General features: G+C 43.8%; 1 protein-coding gene across 1 annotated transcript; it reads left to right on the top strand.

Annotated features, from left to right (window-relative positions):
- The first annotated feature begins 585 nt into the window (after positions 1-585).
- Positions 586-23,472, top strand: LOC115456567 (taste receptor type 1 member 2-like). The gene is made up of 5 exons (XM_030185735.1): positions 586-867; positions 3,898-4,653; positions 10,618-10,824; positions 21,727-21,847; positions 22,231-23,472. The coding sequence occupies exons 1-5, from the start codon at positions 610-612 to the stop codon at positions 23,160-23,162; spliced, it is 2,274 nt and encodes a 757-aa protein (XP_030041595.1). The 5' UTR covers positions 586-609; the 3' UTR covers positions 23,163-23,472.
- The last annotated feature ends 1,355 nt before the right edge of the window (positions 23,473-24,827 follow it).

The following is a 24,827-nucleotide window of genomic DNA, read 5'->3' as shown; positions in this document are numbered from 1 at the left end:
CTGGGTGCCAGACTTACACCAGCTGAAACCTGGTGTAATTCCTGGCATGTTAATTGGGCGTGGATCCCCCCATATTCTATAACATAGCACTCAACTACTTGGAACACCCCTGACCCGCTCATGCTTCTCCCATGACCATGCCCTCTTTTGGGTTCTGCGCTGTGGGAATTGGGTGCCCAGCATTATAGGACAGCACACAGCCAGATGCATGTGTAAATCCTAATTGGTGCCAATTAACCTCAATAATTGGTTGTTAGCATCCAATTATTACTCATTAATGCCTCATTATCCAATTAAGTTGCACATGCACCTTGGGTCGGTGTCCAAATTTGGGCACATTTATAGAATCTGGGGGATTCTATAAACTACTTAGAATGGATCTAAATTATACCATAACAGAACCGACTGTCACAGAGCCAATGGCATCATAGTTTATTTTCCTGACATGGTTTTCATATACTTGACTAAGACATGATGTCATAACATGAAGGTTGCTCGTGATCCAGAACAATGTGTATCAAGGGCCACATGTTATGGTTAGACCATGCTGTTTCTTTCTGTTCCTACAGTTTAAGGACTAACATTCCAGGCTATCGCTATTTCCAAGCCATGAAGTTTGCTGTGGAAGAGATCAACAATTCTACCTCATTGCTACCCAATGTCACCTTAGGCTATGAGATCTTTGATGTATGCTACAAATATAACAACATCCACCCAGCGCTGGATTTCCTCTCCAGAGATCGTCTTATCAATATACAGAGGAGCTATATCAACTACATCCCTAAGGTGATAGCTGTAATTGGGCCAGATAGTAGTGATGCTGCAATTATCACTGGAAATATCTTCAACCTTTTCCTTATTCCACAGGTAAACTCCTCTCAAAAGTGTTCTGTAACCTTCACTTACTCTCTCCAGTTGTAACTATTTATTTAAATATTTGCCTCATTTCTAGATCCTACACCTCACCTTGATTACAAGGTGCTTTGTCTTCATTCTGCACGTGTGGTGGATGATCAGTGACTAAGATTAACACCCGGACGTTCTGTTCTAGTACAGAGCACATGCCAGAGTAGTGGGAGATGAGTCTTCCATTGCTGGCAACCAATACTTATTTTGCTCTTCACTGCTGCTGCTTAAGATTGATAGTCAAGTTATATGTGATAGGGATGGGCAGCCAAAAAGCTTTTGTTTTGTTTTTTTTCATTCTGGAATGAATGTAATAAAGAGTGAGCACTCTTTGTGAAGAGGGCACACTCTTTAAAAGAATGTGCACTATGTGAAAAAGAATGCACTTACAGAATAATCATTACACGAATAATCACACATTTGCAAACCATCATGCATGTGCGCACTATTGGGAAAGAGTGCACCTTCTTTGCATATAGTGCACATTGCTTAACAAGAGTGCGCCCTCTATATATGGTGCTCAAAATTGCATGTGGGAAATTGGGCACACACCCAATTCCATGTGCAATTTTTAATTGAATAACAAACCAATTAACGTCGATAATTGGGTGCTAATAATTATCACTGCTAATTGTCAACATTTAGATTATATGTGCACATCTTGCTAGGCATATTTTATAAAGATGCGCATGTAAATTCTAGTGCGTGGATCTGAAAAAGGGGCATGGCCATGGGAGGGGCATGGACATTCCTAGAATTTGCTACAAAAAATCAAAATGGGGGTGGTGACATCAAAACAATCCAAATAACAATCGTCCCACTTACACACGGAAAACAACTTCAGTCAATGTTCAGGAAGGAAAAGCCTCAAAGAACTCCAAGTCAGGCTGACCTATAATAATGAAATTAGATCTGCTCATCATCATTGGCAAAAACCTTCCAGAACCACACAGGTATATCTTATATATGATCACTTCAATCTAAGGTTCATTTTAATATTCACTTCAATACAGTGTCCAGTGTAATGTCTAAAAACGGGAGTGGAGGAGTGGCCTAGTGGTTAGAGTGGTGGACTTTGGTCCTGAGGAACTGGGTTCAATTCCCACTGCAGCTTATTGTGACTCTGGGCAAGTCACTTAACCCTCCATTGCCCCAGGTACAAATAAGTACCTAAGCCACATTGAGCCTGCCATGAGTGGGAAAGCACAGGGTACAAACAAACTGAAAACAGTGATTAAATAATCAACAATTTCATTTATCTTAACATATACTTAGTGAACCATCTTCTCTGTGTCTGGGGGATGCAGAGAAGTTGGTTCACTAAATATATATTTAAGATATTGATGATTATTTAATCACTGTTTTCAGATGAGCAGATCTAATTTGATCATTATAGCTCTATAGGTTGGCCTGACTTGGAGCTCTTTAAAGCTTTTCCTTCCTGAAAATTGACTGAAGTTATTTTCTGTGTGTAAGTGGGACGATTTTTGTTTATTTGTAGTCCTAGAAGTTGCGCACACTGTTACAGAATATGCCTGATTGGTGCCTAATTTAGGTGCAGGGATTTACACCAGGTTTCAGCTCTTGGCGTCAGGGGCGTAGCCAGACTTCGGCGGGAGGTGGGTCCAGAGCCCGAGGTGAGGGGGCACATTTTAGCCCCCCCCGGCGCCACTGACCCCCCCCCCCCGCCATTGCCGACCCTGCCGCCGCCACCACCAACTTTGCCCCCCCTTCCGATGTCCCTCTCGACCCCCCCCCTCCGGCTGCCAACCCACCGTCGCTTACCTTTGCTGGCGGGGGACCCCAACCCCCACCAGCCAAGGTCCTCTTCTTCCTGCAAAAGGCTTCCTTCTGTTTCTGATGTCCTGTAGGCGACGGTGGGTTGGCGGCGGTAGGGGGGGTTGAGAGGGTCGTCGGCAGGGAGGGTCCAAGCCCCCCCAGGCCCCAACGTAGCTACGCCACTGCTTGGCGCTAGGCGCTATTCTATAAACGGTGCCCAACTCAGAGTGCTGTTTATAGACTAGCACTTACTGCTTATTGTTTTCAACGCCACATATAGAATCTAGACCAGAGAACACTGTTTAAGAAGAGTGCGAACTGTTATCAGTGAATGACAACAGCCCATCCTTAATAAGTGATGGGCTGAGTTGATCCTGGCACCCTGACAAAATAACTCCGACAAAAAAGTCCTGACAAAACAGAATTTTAACAAAATAGACTGACAAAATAGCCCTCTAGAAAAAAATAACACATCACAAAAAAGGATGATAAACTACAAGTGAAATCTTCACTGATAAAGGCTCCTACCAGCATTGCATTGTGTAAAGCATATATAAATAGACAAAATTCTATAGCTACCAACTGGTATTCATGATCTGTTCTGCTGTTTAAGGAAACTATTCTTCCATCAACATGCTAATTAAAAAAAACAACAACAATATTGTCATCATTTTCATAGTCTTACCAACCTTATCCTGTTTGGCAAGGTAAGATTATTAGGAAAAAAAAATGCAGTGCCATATTCTGGGCAGCCTGATCTTTTGTCAGGAGGGCTAATTTGTTAAGGACTATATTGTGGGCAGTCTGTTTTGACAGTGGCTGTTATGTCAGGGACTATTATGTCGGGAGCCTTTTTTGTTTGGAGCTATTTTGTCAGAGGCCATTTTGTCGGGGCTATTTTGAATGGGTACCGTTGATCCTATATGGGCTTGTAGCTCTAGGGTAGTCAGAACAAAAGTCCATGCTTGCAATGGATCAAAATCGAGGAGCTCAATCTATCTCTTATGATTTGCAGTCATCTGAAAATGACGCATGGGGAGACCTTGTAGATGTTTGAGCTTTGTGAAACCTCTGGAACTCGTAGTATTACTTGCATACCAGAATGACAAATCAGGTTGTAGGGTTTTCTAATGCCATTTTATAACTGTTATGAGAGGGTCTGAATTTTAAGTTCTCAGCTTTCATAACTCAATGCCTATCCATTTCTTCTAGATTAATTACTATGCCATCAGCAGCGAGCTTAGCAACTTGAAACTACCTTCTTGCTTCCAAACTGTTCCCAATCATAAGAAGCAGAAGCATGTGATTGTAGACATCTTGCTGAGATTTAATTGGACCTGGATTGCCATTCTGGGAAGTGAAGATGACTATGGACAAGAAGGATTGCTTCAACTCTATGATGCCGCATCTCCAGAGGGCATCTGTGTAGCTTACCAGGGACTGATCCCAGTTAAAGTTGCAGGCAGAGAGAAGGAATGGAATAAGGAAGTATCAAAAATTGTTGAAAATATTGCCATGAGCAAGGTTAATGTCATTGTAGTGTTTGCCTTGGACATCATTGCAATTGATTTCTTCCAGGCTGTGGTTGACCGGGATCTCCCTGGGAAAGTCTGGATTGCCTCTGAGACCTGGTCAGTAGCTAAAAGCATTTATAGCCTCCCCAATTCCCACCGCCTGGGTGTGGTTGTTGGCATTGCCATGAAAAATGTTGAAATACCTGGTTTCACGGAATATTTGGTCCACTTGGTCAATCATAGCACGGTCGAACCAATGAAAGTAGCCAAGGAGAACTGCAACCAGAACTGTGACAGCTGTTTGAAGGTAACATTGAGTGAGCTTTTGGGTCCTCCAGAGAGACGGGTGATCTTCAATGTTTATTCCGCAGTGTACGCTGTTGCCTATGCACTTCATGAAGTACTTGGCTGCAATCATACCCATTGCAATATGAGGATGGTCTACCCTTGGCAAGTACGTATCCCTATGTGAGTTACTCTTCCATGCAGTGAGCAGAAAGTACCTGAAGACTTCCATTGTCTTGTAGTTTGAACCATACCTAGTTTTAACAGGAGTTCAATGAGGTACACTGTGTATTTCTTATCAGGAATAAAACAGATGGCCTCTTACTCATTCAGTTATGTCAAATTTAGGTAATGGTAAAATCTGCAATGGTTCAATTTGTTATACCATGATAGTCTTAATTGAGTAAATGGTCAATAAGGTTCTTATGAGACAGAGTATGAATGTACTTTTCAGCCTGATCTTCAAAAATAAACTACCTTCCAATCAAGCTGGAGGTCAAAATGAAATAAACAATTGCAAACTATCCACTTAGACTATGTTGGAAGACTGGGCAGTTGCCTGGATTAAAAAAAAAATGATCATAATTTGTGCCATTTCCAATGAGAGTTAAAGTGTGTAGGAATAAACTTTTCTAATCTGACCAGCAGGCTCATTTTCAAAGCACTTAGCCTCCCAAAGTTCCTAAACCTATGGAACTTAGCCTCCCAAAGTGCTTTGAAAATATGCCTCCATATCTCCTAGTGTATAATTTTATTGCACTGTGAAATTACAAAAAAATTAACAAATCTGCTTCGAGCCAAAAAGATAAGAAACTAAAGAAAATTAGCTCTAATTCGTTATAAGAATTATCTGTGCTATGATCAAAGAATATATCAAAAGTGATTTAAATAAAGGGCCTCAATAGCCAAGGGTACCAATTCAGTGGACACACCTGTTAAGGCTTCAATTATGGGCCAACCACCACCTCCGAAAAACCTACAGAGTGAAATAGCTAAGCCAATCTGTAGTAAAAAACGGAGTGAGGCTATAATATATCAGTAATCAATTGACTATAGGCACAGATAATATCAAATAAGCCTAAAAGATTGTAATTATAATATATGTCGGAAGAATGAAAAATATATTTCCAAAAGGGAAAACTAAATGTAAAAACAAACAATGACAAAGAGAGTACTTAGCTTCAAACCCGGGAAGGGAAAAAATCCACATCCGAAAGGCGCCTCCAAAAATTCTCTAACGAAATGGGCTTACATATAGAAAGTCTCTTTCATTCCCTTTCACTCTCTCTCTCTCTCTCTCTCTCTCTCTCTCTCTCTCTCTCTCTCTCCAGTAGAATCATAGAATTCTCACTTCTTCAGGAGAGGATAGCGAACATCTTCTGCATGTGTGAAATTACACACATTCTTGTAGCCAGCTGAAAACCCTCAAAGGTATAACACCATGAATTCCCTATGAAGCCTTAAAAAATTTACCCCAATATTCTTTAGTTGTGGACCTCTAGTGCTTACTGAAGGTAAGTCCTGGGTCTTTTGAGGAGCAGAGATGAGGTCCAATCACTTGGGCACTTATGTGTTTTGGGGGAAGTCTGGGGGTATCCTCTGGAGAGGAGTGTTTGCTGGGGAAGGGAAGAAGGGGACCCATGGACTGTACATCTGTTTGACAGCTGGTGCCGGTGAGCATTGAGCCAGTTTTGAGTTGGCATTATTTTTTCCTGGAATAATGGAACTTGTGAAATGCAATGCAAGCTGCATTATTTAATTTATTTTATTTTATTTTTTTGCATTTGTATCCCACATTTTCCCACCTATTTGCAGGCTCAATGTGGCTTACAGAGTTTGGTTATGACATAATCATTCCATGATATCAGTTACAATTAGTAATGTTCAAAGATTAGGTAAGGGAAGAGAGAAGGAAGGTGTTAGGCAGGGTAGAAAGTGGACTGTAATAACTGTGTGAATTGGTGAGGTGGTTTTGTAAGGCTATGGGTTCTCTTTGTAGGCCTTGTGGAAGAGATATGAATTTACATAATAATGAGGTATTTTTTATTCATTTGCATGCTTTGCACCTCATTATGATATAACCTACAGTACCTTAAAACAGGGGTTCTCAACCTAGTCCTTGGGACACACCTAACCAGTTGGGTTTTCAGAATACCCACAATGAATATTTATGAGAAATATTTGCATGCCCTACCTCCATTGTGTGCAAATCTATCTCATGCATATTCATTGTGGGTATCCCGAAAACAGGGGCATAGCCAGACTTCAGCGGGAGGGGGGTCCAGAGCCCGAGGTGAGGGAGCACATTTTAGCCCCCCCTGGCGCTGCCAACCCCCACCGCCATTGCTGACCCCTCCCCCGCCATTGCCGCCGCCACCACCACCAACAACTTTGACCCCCCCCTCCTGCCGCCAACCCTCCCCTGCCGCCGTCGCCGCCGTCACCTACCTTTGCTGGTGGGGGACCCCAACCCCCACCAGCCAAGGTCCCTTTCTTCCAGCACAAGGCTTCGTTCTGTTTCTGTGAGTCTGACTTCCTGCACATATGTGCAGGATGTCAGACTCACAGAAACAGAACGAAGCCGTGCGCCAGAAGAAGAGGACCTCGCTGGCTGATCTGCAAGGCTTCGTTCTGTTTCTGTGAGTCTGATGTCCTGCACGTACATGCAGGATGTCAGACTCACAGAAACAGAACGAAGCCTTGCGCTGGAAGAAGAGGACCTCGGCTGGTGGGGGTTGGGGTCCCCTACCAGCAAAGGTAGGCGACGGCGGTGGAGGGTTGGCGGCGGGAAGGGGGTCGAGAGGGTCATTGGCAGGGGGGTCCAGGGCCAAATCTACAGTGGCCCAGGCCCTCGTGGCCCCACGTAGCTACGCCACTGCCTGAAAACATGACTTGCTAGGTGTCTTTCAAGAACTGGGTTGAGAACCCTAGGGGAATGTACTTCTTGTTTTTCTTATTGGTGGTTTAATGCCTACCCGGACAGGGACCGGGAGGATTGGTTGGGGGTATTCTTTATTCTGTGTAAACTATTATACCCCTGGATAGTAATGTTTGATTGTTGTATTTCATGACCCACTATTGCAATAAAAAATGTAAGTTTAAAAAACAAAACAAACAAAAAAAAACAACAACAACAACCTATTGTGTGTTATAGTAAAATAATGTGTAATTTTGCCATTTAGCTTGCATTAGGGGGCATAAATTGTGTTTTGTTCCGCTAACACATGGTAATAACTACCCCTTAAATGGTCTTACCATACACTAAAATTTAAAAAAAAATCTAAACATATTGAAGCAAAGCTTTTTTAATGAGTTTTTTTCTATGGGACGGACATCACTGATGGCACCTAATCGATTCCCATAGTACACAAGCTGGCAGGTGGAGATGGACAGATCATACACGGATTTCCCTGAGTAAATTAGTCCTACAGAATGGGACCTATGGAAAGCAGCAGCATCAGATTTCCATTTATAGATGCCAAGATTGCTGCCAAAGTTTACATGGCCGTATTTATTCATTTGAGCACAGATTTCTTTTCTTTTCTTCTATTTTTTTTTTAGGATAAGCTAGTACAGGGGTTCTCAACCCAATTCTCGGGACACCCCAAGCCAGTCAGGATATCCACAATGAATATGCATAGGATAAATTTGCATGCACTACCTCCATTCTGTGCAAATCTATCTCATGCATATTCATTGAGGGTATCCTGAAAACCTGATTGGCTAGGCATGTCCCAATGACTGGGTTGAGAACCCCTGAGCTAGTACAATACAGGCCATCTATGGGTAATGTAATTAGGGTTGTCCTTCACCCACGTCAGTCCAGAGAAGCTGATCCAGTCCTGGTTTTGTTCCTTTACATACATGGAAAGGTGGTCTTTTTAAAGAGAAAATAGGGCATAGGCAAACTAAACTAATGTCTAGGGCCTAATATGTAGGAGGGACTTTCTCAGATGTACTAAGTTGATGGCTTAGAAAACTGTGTTTTTTTTTTGCTAAAGCTGCCAAGTTACCGAGTTCCAGGAGGAAGAATTTATGGCTCTTGAAAAAATAATTGTTGGGTCTTCAGAATGTGTGTCTTTCTATTACCCAATTACATTTTTTCTTAACTGGATTTATGTAGTGCATTACAGGTATGAAAAGTATAGGTTACATAAGACTCTGTGGAATTTTGGCAAATTGTACTATGACAGTGTCATAGCTGCCAAGCTACCTGGTTCCAGGAGGGAGATTTTAGGCCACTCTTGGATTTTTAACAATCCTATCTTGCAGGACTGGCTAAAAGTCTTCCTCCTGGAACTGGGAAGCTCTGCCTTATTATTTTGTAGCCATGTGTAATCCCCTGGTTTATTGAGTTTCTGAATTTCTCCAGGGGATTACGAGAACTGGTGTAGAACTCTGAAGATTCACTGGGGGGGGGGGGGGGGGGGGGGAGAGATAGATAACAGCATGTGGGAGGGTGAAGAGCCCAGCCCAGAAGTAGGTATAAGAGAGAATAAGTGACAACGGGTGTCATAGTTGTAGTGGGGTTGGGAGGTTATAAAAGTGATAGGATTAGTGAGCACATGGTCTTTGGTTGCCTTCACCCTGACTAGGACCTGTGAGGAGAGGGGGTATTGCCCAATAACCTAAGGCTAAGGTTACCATATGGCTCCAGAAAAAGGAGTACACATTGATCCAGTCCAGGTTTTGCTTCCATTGAAAGCAATGGAAGTAAAACCCGGACTGGCTCATTCTGTCCTCCTTTTTCTGGAGCCATATGGTAACCCTACCTAAGGCTGAACTAAGAAGTACGTAGTTGATGTTAAGAAGAGCAGTAACTGTGAGGAAAGCTCTGGGTGGGTAGAAAGGGTTAACCCCTAAGAGCAGAATAGGAAGAGCTTGTTCAGTGCCAGAGGCAGCAGTTTGAAGAAGTGCACCTCTGGAGGAGTAGGACGGACAGGGAGATTCGATCCTGAGTGGTTCCGGCGGCTGGGTAAAAGCCCACTGGGACAGCTTGCTGCGGAAGGAACAGGAAGCCACAGCCTTGGATTGTTCTGACAGAAAAGATGGGTATTGGAGGACTGGTTGATACTGTAAATATGTAAATGCCCTAGGATTTATCAAGAGACTATTAATTTAGTAGTTGGAACTTGACACCAAAAGTTATGTTTGCATTTAATATAAAAAACCTGGAGTGCAAAGTTTCATTGGACTGGTAAAGAAATAATAAAGAGTGTAGCTTAAAACCCTATGGCCTACTGGGATCAAGCCCGGCCCCTGCCTGCACCCAGCTCAGTGAACTAAAACTTGTGTTTGTGGCTCTGGTTTCGGGTACTCAACCCCGAAGAGCTAGTTGGTGCCCATTATTTGTGGTGAGACCAGATGATAAAACAGAGCTGTAGAGTTCCCCAGTTCCTAGATTTCTGATCATCTTCTCCTGGTGCATTGTGGGACCTGCAGCACTGATTTCAATGGGTAGAATTAGAGACTGAAAATCTCACACAGCTTTGGGATACAAGTTCAAAACTAGGTCTGGCCAAAAAGTCTCTCTCTTAGACTGGGTAACTTGGAATCTCTGTATTTGCTCTTAAAAACCCACAGAAAGCTTGCAAAAATGGCATTTCTGAAGACCCACATATAGGATTGCAAAAGGCCTTGAAGTACTATGTTGAAATATTTTTGTTGCAATTGTTGTACATTTACAGGATTTTTGTGCAAAGCTTAGAAGTAGTGCTGTTATTTAAGAACTGGTTTCCCATGCTCTTGCATTCTTTTGCAGGAATTTTGTCCCATACTAAAGTTTGGCCTTTGATATGAGTAAATGCTTGAGGAGACCGATGCAAACTGGGAAGGATGGAATAAAGTTCCTTCTCTCCACCATTTTATCACACTTTGTATAGGTGCCTCCTCAGATGGCATAGTATCTTGTTAGTCAATTGCTCAACAGAAGCCTGTATCAAGACAATCATGTCAGTACCTCTGTTAGTAAAAATAACTACATTAGCAGTGGCGCTTTTCCTTCCTCCTAGGATCTTGAGTACAACTCTGTTGGTGAGGAGACTTGACTTAAGCATTGTGTAGACAGCTGCCCCTTCCATGGAGCTGGTTTGAATGCTGAACATCTCTCTCTTTTCCCTTTCTCACAATATAGGTGACCAACTCACTGAAACAAGTGAACTTTTCCCTTCTTAACAACAGCCTTAATTTTGACCAGTATGGTGATTCCCAAGCTGGCTTTGATATTGTCTTCTGGAACTGGACAGGAAGAAGGCCATTTGTGAAGGTTGGATCATACTCAAATGTTGGAAGTCTTCGGATTCAACCAGAACTAATTACATGGCATACAGAAAATAACACGGTTAGTTTATCGTCATGTTGTATAGTAACATAGAGCAGCATTTTAGATAAGACACACGAGCCTGGATAGTGACATCCAAGGCAGGAAGTCTAAACTTAGGCAAGTATTTAGCAAAGGTCTGTCAACCTAGATCCTCTTCTAAAATTCATGCCTTCATGGACATCTCAGCAGCGGGGGATGTAGCAGTAAGAGCACCCATTTTTGATGGTGATAATAAAAATGCTGATCTCCCCACCAGACAGATGTGTCAGATATGGTGTCACACACTGCACACACACTGTAGTACTTGACCACCCCCCCCCCCCAGCATCACAACCCACCCCCAATCAATATGATCTTCTCAACCAGTACCAAGACCCCATGCCACCAAAAGACCTCCCCTGCCAGTATACAACCCCCCGCCCCCACTAGTACTGAGACATTCCCAGCCAATACCGAGACCCTTCCTGGCCACCAAGAACTCCCCCAGCCACTCCACAGAGCTCCTCCCCAAGAAGAACCCACCTGGTAGAGAAGGCCCCCCCACCATGTGGGCACTAGCTCTAGACATGGCAGCCTCTCTGAACTCCCCCCCCCTTAAAGTATAATGAAGATGGCCCCTCCCCAATCTTACCAGGTGTCTAGGGGGACTGGAAGCAATGACCACTTGCTCCCACTTCATGCCCTCCTGCAAAACAAAATGGCTGCTGAGCCTCTAGTGGTAATATCCCAATATGACTGCTAGGGGGGGTCAAGCTTCCATATATGGGCATTTTCCCCTTTTTGAAAGCCTGACTCCTAGCAGTAATATCAAGGTATTACTGCTAGAGGTCTCAGCAGCCATTTTGATTTGCAAGAGGGCATGAGGTGAGAGTGAGTGGGCATCACTCCTATTCCACTAGATTTCAAGGACCCCTGGTAAATCCGGGGTTTGGATCAGAGAATGGGAGGAACTGGTGGCCTGAGGGACATCTGTGTTACACTTTAGCCCCAAGAGCTACCACAATTGGGGCTCTGGGGGAAGTCTTCTTGCTGCCAGGGGGTTGTGTAGATTGGGGGGTCTTGGTACTGGCCAGGATGTCTTAGGGGTGGTAGTGGGGGGTCTTGGTACTGGCAGATGAAGGGCTTCTTGGTGGCCATGGAATCTTGGTACTGGTGGTGGTGGGGGGAACTTGTTGGTGGCAGTTGGGGAGGTGCTGTGATGGTGGAGGGGTGGGGTTCTGTGCCAGGGGGAGAGCATAGTGTCAAAGAACATACCACATCGGCATGTAACATTACCCCTTAAGAAGGCACTTAGATGTGCTTTGGAGCAGATGTACATTCCGACAGCTGGGTTTTCCATTGCAGATGTGCATTCCTTATGTGAAATAGAAAATTCACATCTGTATTGTAGGCTTGCCCAGATCACTCCCCTTCACTGCCCTCCCCACGCCCCCTTGCCATCTGAATGTACTTGGCTAACCAATGTCTGGTTGACTCCTCATTTTAAAATGGCATTTAAATGTACGAGCCTCTCCAGATGTTTTAATGCTGCAATGTAGACGTTGGGATGCTTTGAGAATGAGGGCTATATTATACAATTTTATTTATTTATTTTAGTTACATTTGTACCCCACGCTTTCCCACTCATGGCAGGCTCGATGCGGCTTACATGGGGCAATGGAGAGTTAAGTGACTTGCCCAGAGTCACAAGGAGCTGCCTGTGCCTGAAGTAGGAATTGAACTCAGTTCCTCAGTTCCCCAGGACCAAAGTCCACCACCCTAACCACTAGGCCACTCCTCCACTCCTCCACTACAATGGCAGCTAAAGACCAAAACAGCCCATCCCCAGTTTACCTTATTGTTTCTGACATCCACGCCTCCTTCCCCTGTGCCCATCACCCAAGCTCTCAAATTTGTAGTGCTGTCTTCTTGGGTTGTAAAAGCCATTTGTGCAGGTTACCATCAATGCTTTTTTGTAGTTTTGATGGAATCATACCACTGCCTTTTAAGGTTGTAACTGATACCTCATGTAGACTACTCACATTGATTTTTGGTGTTTTGAGCTATAACTGGGCTGTTGCTAGCCTTTCTTCAGTCTCTCTTATGGGTTTATATAGTTCCTTATAATTTGGTGATAAGATGTCTTTTCCTACTTAAATCCTCTTAGTTTGCATTACCAGACTATTAATTTTAGTTGAGAGTTGTGCCTCATGAGTGCTGTGTATGGCACTTATATCTTGGTCAGATTGCTATCCTGCTTATAATCGAACGAGAATAACGCCCAAGTTCCGACCTAAATCGGGAGATGGGCGTTCTTCTCACAAAAACAAATAAAGCGGCATAATCGAAAGCCGAACTTTGGACGCTTTCAACTGCACTCCGTCGCGGATGCGGACAAAGTTGACGGGGGAGTGTCGGAGGCGTGGTGAAGGCGGAACTGGGGCGTGGTTATCACCCGAACAGAGATGGGCGCCCTTCGCCGATAATGGATGCGTTTGTAGCTAGAATTTAGGGCACTTTTCCTGGACCCTGTTTTTTGACGAATAAGGCCCCAAAAAGTGCCCTAAATGACCAGATGACCCCCAGAGGGAGTCGGGGATGACCTCCCCTGACTCCCCCAGTGGTCACTAACCCCCTCCCACCACAACAAATGATGTTTCACAACTTTTTACTTTCACCCTCAAATGTCATACCCTCCTCCCAAGCAGCAGTATGCAGGTCCCTGGAACAGTTGTTAGGGGGTGCAGTGGACGTCAGGCAGGTGGACCCAGGCCCATCCCCCCCCTACCTGTTACAATTGTGCTGCTTAATGCTACTAGTCGTCCAACCCCCCCCCAAACCCCCTGTACCCACATGTAGGTGCCCCCCTTCACCGCTTAGGGCTATAGTACTGGTGTAGACTTGTGGGCAGTGGGTTTTGAGGGGGATTTGGGGGGCTCAACACCCAAGGGAAGGGTGCTATGCACCTGGGAGCTCTTTTACCTTTTTTTTTGTTTTTGTAAAAGTGCCCCCTAGGGTGCCCGGTTGGTGTCCTGGCATGTGAGGGGGACCAGTGCACTATGAATCCTGGCCCCTCCCACGAACAAATGCCTTGCATTTATTCGTTTTTGAGCTGGGCGATTTCATTTTCCATTATCGGTGAAAAGCAAAAACGCCCAGCTCACACCTTGGCGAATAAAGCATGGGCGTCTATTTTTTTTAAAAAATACGGTTCACTCCGCCCCTTCACGGACCCGTTCTCGGAGATTAACGCCCATGGAGATAGGCGTTTCTGGTCGATTATGCCCCTCTATATGACCCAGGCCAACCCTAGAAAAGAATTGGAAACAAGATTCAGAAACATCAATTTGGAAGATTGGCCCTGATGGAGTACCCAACTTGTAGATCAAACATTTAACATCTCTTCACCAAGACCGGACAACTGCAAAAATCAACAGTTCAGATAGCAATGGTTAAAACAAGATGAATATTTATTTATTTATTTATTTATTTATAGCATTTGTATCCCACATTTTCCCACCAATTTGCAGGCTCAATGTGGCTTACATTTGCCGTAATGGCGGTAGCCTTGCAGACCACCGCCATTTCCGGATAACAGAGTTACAAATGGTGTTGCGTTAAGGTGCATACATGCATAGTAACATACATGGAACATAGTATATATGGAGCAGATCATGGTATAAATATATACCCTGTGCATACATACATAGTAAAAAAGGAATACATTATGGTATTACATGATGGTTCTTGAGTAATAAATTGGATTGTAACATACATTAGGACATCGACTATAGAGATACACTGGGCAGCGTTCTTCCTTTTGCAACAAGAAGCGTCCGGCTGGACCCCCCTCGTCAGGGGGCTCCTCGGGCCTCCCAATGATAGGGCGCAGTTCCACTCGAGAGGAGAGCAAGATCGGTGGTCAGCTTTCTCTGTTTCTTACAGAGTGGGCCAGAATTACTTCTGACCAGTGGGTCCTCTGTGGTGCAAGAAGGTTACAAGCTAGAATTCTTCTCTCCCGTCACAGACATTTGTCTGGAGTCAGGAAGTATTTTTTCACGGAGAGGGTGGTGGATGCTTGGAATGCCCTCCCGCGGGAGGTGGTGGAGATGAAAACGGTAACGGAATTCAAACATGCGTGGGATAAACATAAAGGAGTCCTGTGCAGAAGGAAGGGATCCTCAGGAGCTTAGCCTAGAATGGGTGGCAGAGCTGGTGGTTGGGAGGCGGGGCTAGTGCTGGGCAGACTTATGCGGTCTGTGCTAGGGCTGGTGGTTGGGAGGCGGGACTAGTGCTGGGCAGACTTATACGGTCTGTGCCGGGGCTGGTGGTTGGGCGGCGGGGATAGTGCTGGGCAGACTTATACGGTCTGTGCCAGAGCCAGTGGTGGGAGGCAGAGATAGTGCTGGGCAGACATACGGTCTGTGCCAGAGCTGGTGGTGGGAGGTGGGACTGGTAGTTGGGAGACGGGGATAGTGCTGGGCAGACTTATAGGGTCTGTGCCAGAGCTGGTGGTTGGGAGGCGGGGATAGGGCTGGCCAGACTTATACGGTCTGTGCACTGAAGAGGACAGTACAAATAAAGTAGCACATATGAATTTATCTTCTTGGGCAGACTGGATGGACCGTGCAGGTCTTTTTCTGCCGTCATCTACTATGTTTACTATTCGATATAAGTTTTAAAGTGGTAGTGCTTGATCATTAATAGCAAAGAGGTTAAGCAATCGTGACAAAAGTTCGGTTTTGTTTAGTTCGTGTTTAATGTTATTATATAGTATTTAAGATGGATGTTTATGATATGCCTTCTTGAAAAGATCTGTTTTCAGTAGCCTTTGGAAAATGGTTAGGTCTTGCGTTGTTTTTATGGCCTTCGGTAGTGCGTTCCATAGCTGCGTGCAGATGTATGAGAAGCTGGTCGCATATGTGGATTTATATTTTAGCCCTTTACAGTTAGGATAGTGGAGATTGAGGAATGTGCGTGATGATCTTTTTGCGTTCCTAATAGGCAGGTCTATAAGGTCTGACATGTAGATCGGAGCTTCCCCGTAGATGATTTTGTGGACCAGGGTGCAGACTTTGAATGCAATTCGTTCTTTTAGTGGGAGCCAATGTAATTTTTCTCTTAGGGGTTTGGCGCTTTCATATTTCGTTTTCCCAAATATGAGTCTGGCTGCTGTGTTTTGGGCGGTTTGAAGCTTCTTAATGATTTGTTCTTTGCACCCGGCATAGATGGCATTGCAGTAGTCCAGATGACTTAGCACCATTGATTGAACTAGGCTGCGGAATACTTCCCTTGGGAAGAAAGGTTTGATTCTTTTAAGTTTCCACATTGAGTAGAACATTTTCTTTGCTGTGTTTTTCACATGGTCTTCGAGCGTGAGATTTCAGTCAATTGTTACTCCCAGAATTTTCAGGCTGTCTGAGACTGGAAGTGTGTACTTTGGGGTGTTTATGGTATTGGGTTTGTTTGTGTTGTGTTGTGAGGACAGGATGAGGCATTGTGTTTTTTCTGCGTTTAGCTTTAGTTGGAATGCGTCCGCCCAGGTGTTCATTATTTGGAAGCTGTGTGTGATTTCATTTATGTCTTGTTTGAATGGGATATATATCGTGACATCGTCAGCATAGATGTATGGGTTAAGTCCTTGGTTGGATAGGGCTTTGGCTAAAGGTGTCATCATTAAGTTAAAAAGGGTTGGTGAGAGCGGTGATCCTTGTGGTACTCCACATTCAGGTTTTCATGGTGTTGACATTTTAGAGTTTGAGATCACTTGATAAGATCTTGCTGTTAAGAAGCCTTTAAACCAGTTTAGTACGTTTCCTCCAATCCCGAAGTAGTCTAGGATGTTCGGGAGTATTTGCAGTCCCTTCTTTCAAAGGGAGTGTAAGTAATATCCACAGAACCTACAGCCCTGTAACTTGTTGTTCACTGCAACGAATACAAATTTAATATATGATCACATAAATGTTTACAAATAAAGCACCCACTATGCAGCAGTGGCGTGGCTGCATGATAGATTATATGCGATTTGAGAGGAGAGTGGCGGATTGCAAGCAAGATTCGAGATTCACAGAGAAAGAATTCTATCGAATATGGACTTCATTCTGGCAGACTATACCCCCAGGGGGCAGAGACCGTAATTTAAATATGTGACCGAAAAAGAGGAAGGATACACTCAGTGTTCCTGACCAGGAAAGCAAAGGGGGGGGGGGGGGGGGGGGGATTAGGGCTTGTTGGGGATAAGGCGGGGAGGGAAGGGGGGTTGGAGTATTTGATGTTGTTGGACAATAATGGTTAAGTTAAGGATGGGGGTGGTAATTATGATACCGCATACAGTTCAAGCTTCTCCTACTAACCTACAAATGCACTCGATCTGCAGCCCCTCCTTACCTCTCTACCCTCATCTCCCCTTACGTCCCTACCCGTAACCTCCGCTCTCAAGACAAATCCCTCCTTTCAGTACCCTTCTCCACCACCGCCAACTCCAGGCTCCGCCCTTTCTGCCTCGTCTCACCCCATGCTTGGAACAAACTCCCTGAGCCCATACGCCAGGCCCCCTCCCTGCCCATCTTCAAATCATTGCTCAAAGCCCACCTCTTCAATGTCGCCTTCGGCACCTAACCACTACACCTCTACTCAGGAAATCTAGACTACCCCAACTTGACATTTCGTCCTTTAGATTGTAAGCTCCTTTGAGCAGGGACCGTCCTTCATTGTTAATTTGTACAGCGCTGCGTAACCCTAGTAGCGCTCTAGAAATGTTAAGTAGTAGTAGTAGTAGTAATTATACGATCGAGAACAGTAAAATGTGGTATTAGGAAGAAGAGAGTAGAGATTAGGTAGAGATTAGGATTTGAGTGAGTGGAAACATGTTAGATACAGGTAATGGAAAGTGATACAGCAATGTATACCGCAAAGTGTCTGTAATTATTGAAGCTGAGATCTTAACCAATAAACAAATTTAAATATAAATGTTAATAATATGATGATAGAACATAAGAACAATAGAAAAGAAGCACATGGAATCAAAGACTAATTGATCCAGAATAAAGATATGACCAGCTGTGAAAAAAAATCAAAGCCTCAGTAGAGCATGCACTAACTATAAGAAAGTTTCAACAGCTCCCCATACTCTTGGATGATAAACTGTCTTGAAATGTACAGAGTGAATCCTGGATTGACTGAGTACATCAAGTTCACCATTAAAATCTGGCAAACCTCACTTCATTTTAATTATGAAAAAAGACAGACAATTTGTCATTCTTCACATCGTCACCACTCTTGTTCTATTTGGCTCTAAATTTCGCTGGGCTACAGATTTAGCTTCAACTTCAGAGTGCTAATGACAATTTTAAGCTGTATAGCCCTGTGATCATCTTTGATGGAACAATTCTGAGTAATGAAGAGCTTCTCAGATGACCCTGGGATGACTTTTGGACTAGACCAGGGGTTCTCAACCCAGTCCTCAGGACACACCTAACCAGTCAGGTTTTCAGAATTCCCACAATGAATATGCATAAGATAAATTTGCATAAATCCACCTCCATTGGGTGCAAATCTATCTCATTGTGGGTATCCTGAAAATCGGACTGGCTAGGTGTGTCCCGAGGACTGGTTGAGAACCCCTGATCTAGACAAATGTGCAAATCAACCTTTCTTAAGGAAAACGAAAAATGTCTCCCTGACAAAAATCTATGAGTTTAAGAGGAAGATGCATATAAATATCTAGGATTAGAAGAAGATGCAGACTATCAGCTTGCAAACCCCATGAGGTTGTATAGCTTTGGAATAATAAACTGGTTCCATAAAGATCTTTAAAAACTAGATGCAAGAAAAAGAAAACTCTTCTAGTTATACAAAAGTTCAATATCCTGTCTTCTATCAGAGACTGGGGTCTAGGTCCTACTTTCTATTAGAAAAAGAATTGAGGTCTTGCTTTTCATTAATGATACAGTCAAGGTCTTGCTTTTCATTGGAAAATAGTTCTAGGTTCTGCTTTCCATAAAAAAAGGGCTAGGTCTTGCCTTGCAATAGAGAAAGGAAGCAAGCAAGCAAATGACTGGCCGAATAGACTGTAAGATGTTTAAAATAGGGTTTACTCTCACTTCTTGTCCATCCAGTCGTTGGGTAAGAAAGAGAGAGAGGTTTGGAAGCTCCATTAAATGACTGAGATCACCAGATAACATCATAACTACTGATTAGCTCTTTACTCAGTATAGATAAATAATTGGACATTATTTTGCTTTAATTCACAAAAATATCCCTCCAGTCCTAATCATTGCAGATTAGGAATTTTAAGGTGTATCCCTCCCTTCTCTTTGGAAAAGATATTAGGCTGCCATTAAGCCACTTAGCCAGCCTGAATAATATCTTTTCTAATTATTCAGGCTGGCTAAGTGGCTTAATGGCAGCATTGGTCTCTGCCATATGCAGAACCTGATTTCAGTTCTCAGGTTAGGTTTTCTGTTCCCTAGGCTGGCTGGTGCTGGTGATTCTGCAGAGACAGTGTTTATAGGCCTTGAGAGGAGGGAGTCCCACTCATTGTGCCACAGTGACAGCTAGTGGACATATGTAGGAACCACAATTGCAGGGTTCTAGAGTATAGCCTCTAGCTAATGGGTGATATTTTGATGACTAGGTTAAGCGAGCTGAGAGGAGACATAAAATGGGTGGTTGCAAATGAAAGGTCATCATGCCTTATCTCAGCCCCATTTAGAACATAAGAATAACCATACTGGGTCAGACCGATGGTCCAATTTCCAGTACTGGCCAATCCATGTCACAAGTACCTGGCAGAATCCCAAATAGAAGCAAGATTCCATGCTACCAGTCCCAAGGACAGTGGCTTCCCCCAGTGCCTGTTTAAATGGCACCACCACCTACCTTACGCAGCTGGGAGACTGGGCATCTAAATGGCAGATGACATTTAATGTGAGCAAGTGCAAAGTGATGCATGTAGGAAAGAGGAACTCAAATTATAGCTACGTAATGCAAGGTTCCACATTAGGAGTCACCGACCAAGAAAGGAATCTTGGTGTCGTTGTTGATGATACGTTGAAACCCTCTGTTCAGTGTGCTGCGGCAGCTAAGAAAGCAAATAGAATGTTACGTATTATTAGGAAAGGAATGGAAAACAAAAGTGAGGATGTTATAATGCCTTTGTATTGGTCCATGGTGCGACTGCACCTCAAATATTGTGTTCAGTTCTGTTCACTGCATCTCAAAAAAGATATAGTGGAATTAGAAAAGGTACAAAGAAGGGCGACGAAAATGATAAAGGGGATGGGATGACTTCCCTATGAGGATAGGCTGAAGCGTCTAGGGCTCTTCAGCTTGGAGAAAAGACGGCTGAGGGGAGATAGAGGTCTATAAAATAATGAGTGGAGTGGAATGGGTAGTGAATCGTTTGTTTACTCTTTCCAAAAATACTAGGACTAGGGGGCATGCAATGAAGCTACAAAGAAGTAAATTTAATACGAACCGGAGAAAATGTTTCTTCACTCAACGTCTAATTAAACTCTGGAATTCGTTGCCAGAGAATGTGGTAAAGGCGGTTAGCTTAGCGGTGTTTGAAAAAGGTCTGGACAGCTTCCTAAAGGAAAAGTTCATAGACCATTATTAACTTGACTTGGGGAAAATCCACGGCTATTCTGGGATAAGTAGCATAAAATGTATTGAACTTTTTCGGGATCTTGCCAGGTATTTGTGACCTGGATTGGCCACTGTTGGAAACAGGATACTGGGCTTGATGGACCTTTGGTCTGTCCCAGTGTGGCAATACTTATGTCTATCTCAAAAGCAGACTATGGAATTTTCCTCCAGGAACTTGTCCAAACCTTTATTAAACCCGGATATGCTAACTGCTGTAACCACATCCTCCTGCACTGAGTTTCAAAGCTTAATTATTTGTTGAGTGAAGAAATATTTCCTCCTAATTGTTTTAAAAGTTCTGTCATGAAAGGTCATCATGCCTTGAGTATCCCCTAGTCTTTTTACCTTTTGAAATAGTAAAACAAATCGATTCACTTCTACTCGTTCTACACCACTCAGGATTTTGTAGACCTCTATCATATCCCCCCCTCAGTCATCTCTTTTCCAAGCTGAAGAACCCTAACCTCTTTAGCCTTTACTCATATGAGAGGAGTTTCTAACTAAGCTGGAAGCAGGAGGCAAGTAAAAGACCAAAAATAGGCAAAATTCAAAACGAACTTTATCCCATGCTGTTCCTATTGGAGAAAAACTTCTCTCTATATAAAAGGCAAAACCAACGTTCTATGAAGCCTCCAGCCGGAAGTGTGAAGGGGGTGAGATATCTGGTTTCCCTATGAGTGTCTGCCCCGCCCTCTCTGTAACACAGTCAGTGAAGGAAAACAGCAGAGCATGAAATCAAATCGCTGGCTCTGTAACAGTGAAGGACTCAGAGGGGGGAGGGGAGAGAGGCCAGAGGGCAGGGACACACACTCCCACATGCACACAGAAGAAAACATTGCTAGCCCCCGTTTCATTTGCATCAGAAACGGGGCTTTTTTACTAGTTACTGAATAAAGCCCAAAGTATCTCCATGGATTCTTCCAGTATTGGTCCCTCTATTTTATGTTTTCCACGTTTGTATGTTTTGCACAGCATTATGGCTTTTACGGACATGACATTGTTGTTTAATTTGCTTATGTGTAAGATATTTCCAATTTTACATTTTTACATTGTCAATTTTAATTGCATGTAAGGAAACAAAATATGATCCAGAATCTCATGATAACCAGAATTCACTCCCAGAGACAGACTCAAGTATTTTCTCAAGTTGTAAGTAGGTCTACAAATCCCGGTATGTTTTTGGATGAGTGTCAAATTGGTACTTGTCAAGAATGTATCAAATCACAGAGTCTGTTCTGCAGGATGGAGGTTATATTCTCAATCTTTAACTTTTCCATCTCCTGTAAAGTATAGGTTCCACCATCAGTCTGTTCAAAGAAATGTCTGTTTGGCCAAGAGATGAAGCCGAAAGGATCACATAAGTGCTGTTTCATCTGTGCGGACTGTGCGAAAGGGACATTTCTGAATGAAGATGGTTTGTAAAACTTTATGTTGTTCACTGACTATTTCGTTTCACTTACCTTTGTGTCCTGTAGCTCAAAGTTGCTGGGAGATACATAACTTCATTTTAACTTAATATATATATTTTTTTGTTTCAGGGTTTTTTTTTGGGGGGGGGGGGGTGTATTAGGATATCTGCTGTAAAACTGTCTCATGATAAGAAAAGTACAGTTGACTTCTGAAGGTTTTGTCAAAGTATCAAAAAATGCATTAAGAGAACAACCACATGTTGACAGAAAAATGGGGGGCCTGGGGCTACTCCAGAATACTTTGGTAAAGATCCTAGCTAGAAAACCCCCAGAAATCATAGTTTCAACTTTGTGTCAGCCTTCCTCTTTTATCCCCTGTTTTTCATAGGAATCTGCACAAACTGTGGGGCAGATCAGTGGTCTCCAGAGAGAAGCATCACCTGTTTCAACAAAACAAGGATAATTCTGGACTGGAATGGCAACGCAGCCATTGTACTGATAACGGTAACTCTGGTGGGCATGCTGTTGACTCTAGTCATCGTTGTAGCCTTTGCCCATCAGATACAGAGCCCCGTAGTCAAAGCTGCGGGTGGCAAAATGTGCTTTTTTATGTTAGCGGCACTGGGCTTGGCCTTCCTCTGCACTTTTTCCTTTATTGGAGAGCCCAGCAGTATAAAATGCATTTTGAGACATCCTACAATTAACACGGCCTTGACCGTTTGCTTCTCCTACATAGCAGTCAAATCATTTCAGATTGTATGTATCTTCAAGATGGCTGCCAAGCTACCAAAAACCTACGACTACTGGGTAAAAAAGAATGGGCAGTATGTCTGTGTTGTCCTTCTCACCAGCATCCAGCTATTCATTTCCTGCTTATGGGTCTTCTGGAAGCCCCCTGGTGTTTCCACAACAAACTTGGATCAAGACAAGTTGCTGCTGGAGTGCAATGAGGCTAGCTCAGTCATGAACATTTTGGAGTTTGCTTACAACAGCCTGCTCAGCCTGCTCTGCTTCACGTTTTCCTATGTGGGAAAGGGGATTCCCAAGAATTACAGTGAGGCCAAGTGCATCACCTTTGCCATGCTAATCTACTTCATGGTTTGCATTTCCTTCTTCACAGCCAATCTGATAGATGTTGGTCATTATATAACAACAATCAATGCTATGTTAGCTCTTGTCAGTCTTTTTGGCATCATGGGGGGTTACTTTTTTCCAAAGTGCTATGTAATACTGTGGAGACCTGAGTTCAATACTACACAGTACTTTCAAACTGCCATTCAGGCCTACACAAGGAGGAAGAGCACAATGAGTAGTAGATAACAGCACCATAGTCATTTGCCAATGAAAGTAGCGTATCTTTAAACAACTCCCCAAACACTGACTTGCTCACATATTCCTAGAAAACTAGGACTGAAAGGGATCTCAAGGGATCATCTAGAATCACAGAAAGATAAGGTTAAAGGGGTCCTCAAGGGATTAAAAAAAAAAAAGAGGAAGATAAGGTTGAGAAGGACCTCATAGGATCCAAAACAATGATGGTCAAATTATGGCCTGTAGGTCATATCCATCTTGTTATGGATCTTGCTGAGAAAGGTCTTGGCCTATGGATGCAACAGCATATGACCTTCATCTGGAAGTGTCATCTGTGGGCTGGAGTGACGTCGCTGCTGTGGACCAGACAGAAGCCTCTACTCTATTGGAACTTGGGGGGGGGGGAAGGGAGGGGAGCACTTTCCTTCCCATTTTTTGGATGAAACTCCCTACTTCTAGCTACTGAACTCCTGAAGGGGAGAATTCCCCCATCCCCTTTTCAGCAGGGTCATTACTGTGGCTCATGGGCAAGAAGTCCCCCCCCCCCTCCTCCTATTATGTTCTTATGCCCCCTGATCTATAATCACAGAAAGACAGGGGGAGGGGGGATAGATACTCAGCTGGTGGCAGTGAGCGTTTGCTTTACTAAAATGCGGCAAAAAGTGGCCTACGGCAACGCAAACACATCTTTTTACCTCGTCCTGGAAAAAGGGTCCTTTTTTTAAGGGGTTGGAAATGGACGTGCGGCAAAATAAAAACCAGCACGCGTCCATTTTAGACCTGAGACCTTACCGCCACCCATTGACTTAGCAGAAAACTCTCATGTGCTAACCGGGCGGTAGGCATGCAGCATGTGCCCACTGCCGTTTACCGCTGGTTAAGCGCTATATGGTAGAAAATAGGAAATATTTTCTACTGCGCGCTTTCGCCATATGCCAAATTCAGAATTACCACCCAGGGCACGTGGTAGCCGGGTGGTAATGCTGATTTGGCACACGCTGAATGCACTTAGGCCCTTACACACCTTTATAAAAGGGCCCCTTAATGCACAGTAATTTGTTAACCCATCTTAGTAAAAGGACCCCTAAATTATTTATGGAACTTTATTATTTATTGGAACAATCTGAAGCGTTAGAATAGAAGAGTTTATGGTTTATTCACGTCCTTTGAACGCTATAGTGGCCTTTATAAAATAGACTTAAATAGGCAACTTTTTGGCAGTAAGGTAGGGAGGAATTTCAAGTAATTTTTGCATTACCCAACAGAGTTTTCCATGGAGCAGGCAGTAATCAGTGGCTAAGAAGTCCAGGGAAGGACAAATGCCCCCTCTTTCCTCCCCTCCCCTACACCCATGCTTTTTGGACTTCTCACACGGGCACCCTTTTATAAACTCAGGCCTGTGAAAAGCAATTGTATAATCCAGGTGCCTGCATTTATGCACCCCCCTTGTGCACATATACACTTATCCATAAAAGTGCCAGCAGGGCAGGGCTGCCGAGTGACTGAGTCAGGCCTGGGGTAGGGCTGCTGCTGCTGCTTGGCCCCCTCCCCTGAGACCGCCATGTAGCCAGACCACAAAAATCGGGGATGTTCGGAGGCCAAACTGGGGAGGGGCATATTTTGTTCCACCTCCCTCCCCCTGCCAACAGAAGCCTTTCTTCAGTGCTGTTCTCC

The sequence above is a fragment of the Microcaecilia unicolor genome, chromosome 13, assembly GCF_901765095.1.
Source record: "Microcaecilia unicolor chromosome 13, aMicUni1.1, whole genome shotgun sequence".
Taxonomy (NCBI): domain Eukaryota; kingdom Metazoa; phylum Chordata; class Amphibia; order Gymnophiona; family Siphonopidae; genus Microcaecilia; species Microcaecilia unicolor.
The sequence above is the reverse complement of the archived record's forward strand: the minus strand, read 5'-3'. Positions and strand labels throughout refer to the sequence as shown.

Bases quoted from the DNA above. Each gene is read 5' to 3' on its own strand.
- LOC115456567 (XM_030185735.1), top strand. From the start codon at position 610: ATGAAGTTTGCTGTGGAAGAGATCAACAATTCTACCTCATTGCTACCC. The intron at 868-3,897 runs GTAAACTCCTCT...CATTTCTTCTAG, and splicing joins ACCTTTTCCTTATTCCACAG to ATTAATTACTATGCCATCAG. The intron at 4,654-10,617 runs GTACGTATCCCT...CTCACAATATAG, and splicing joins GGATGGTCTACCCTTGGCAA to GTGACCAACTCACTGAAACA.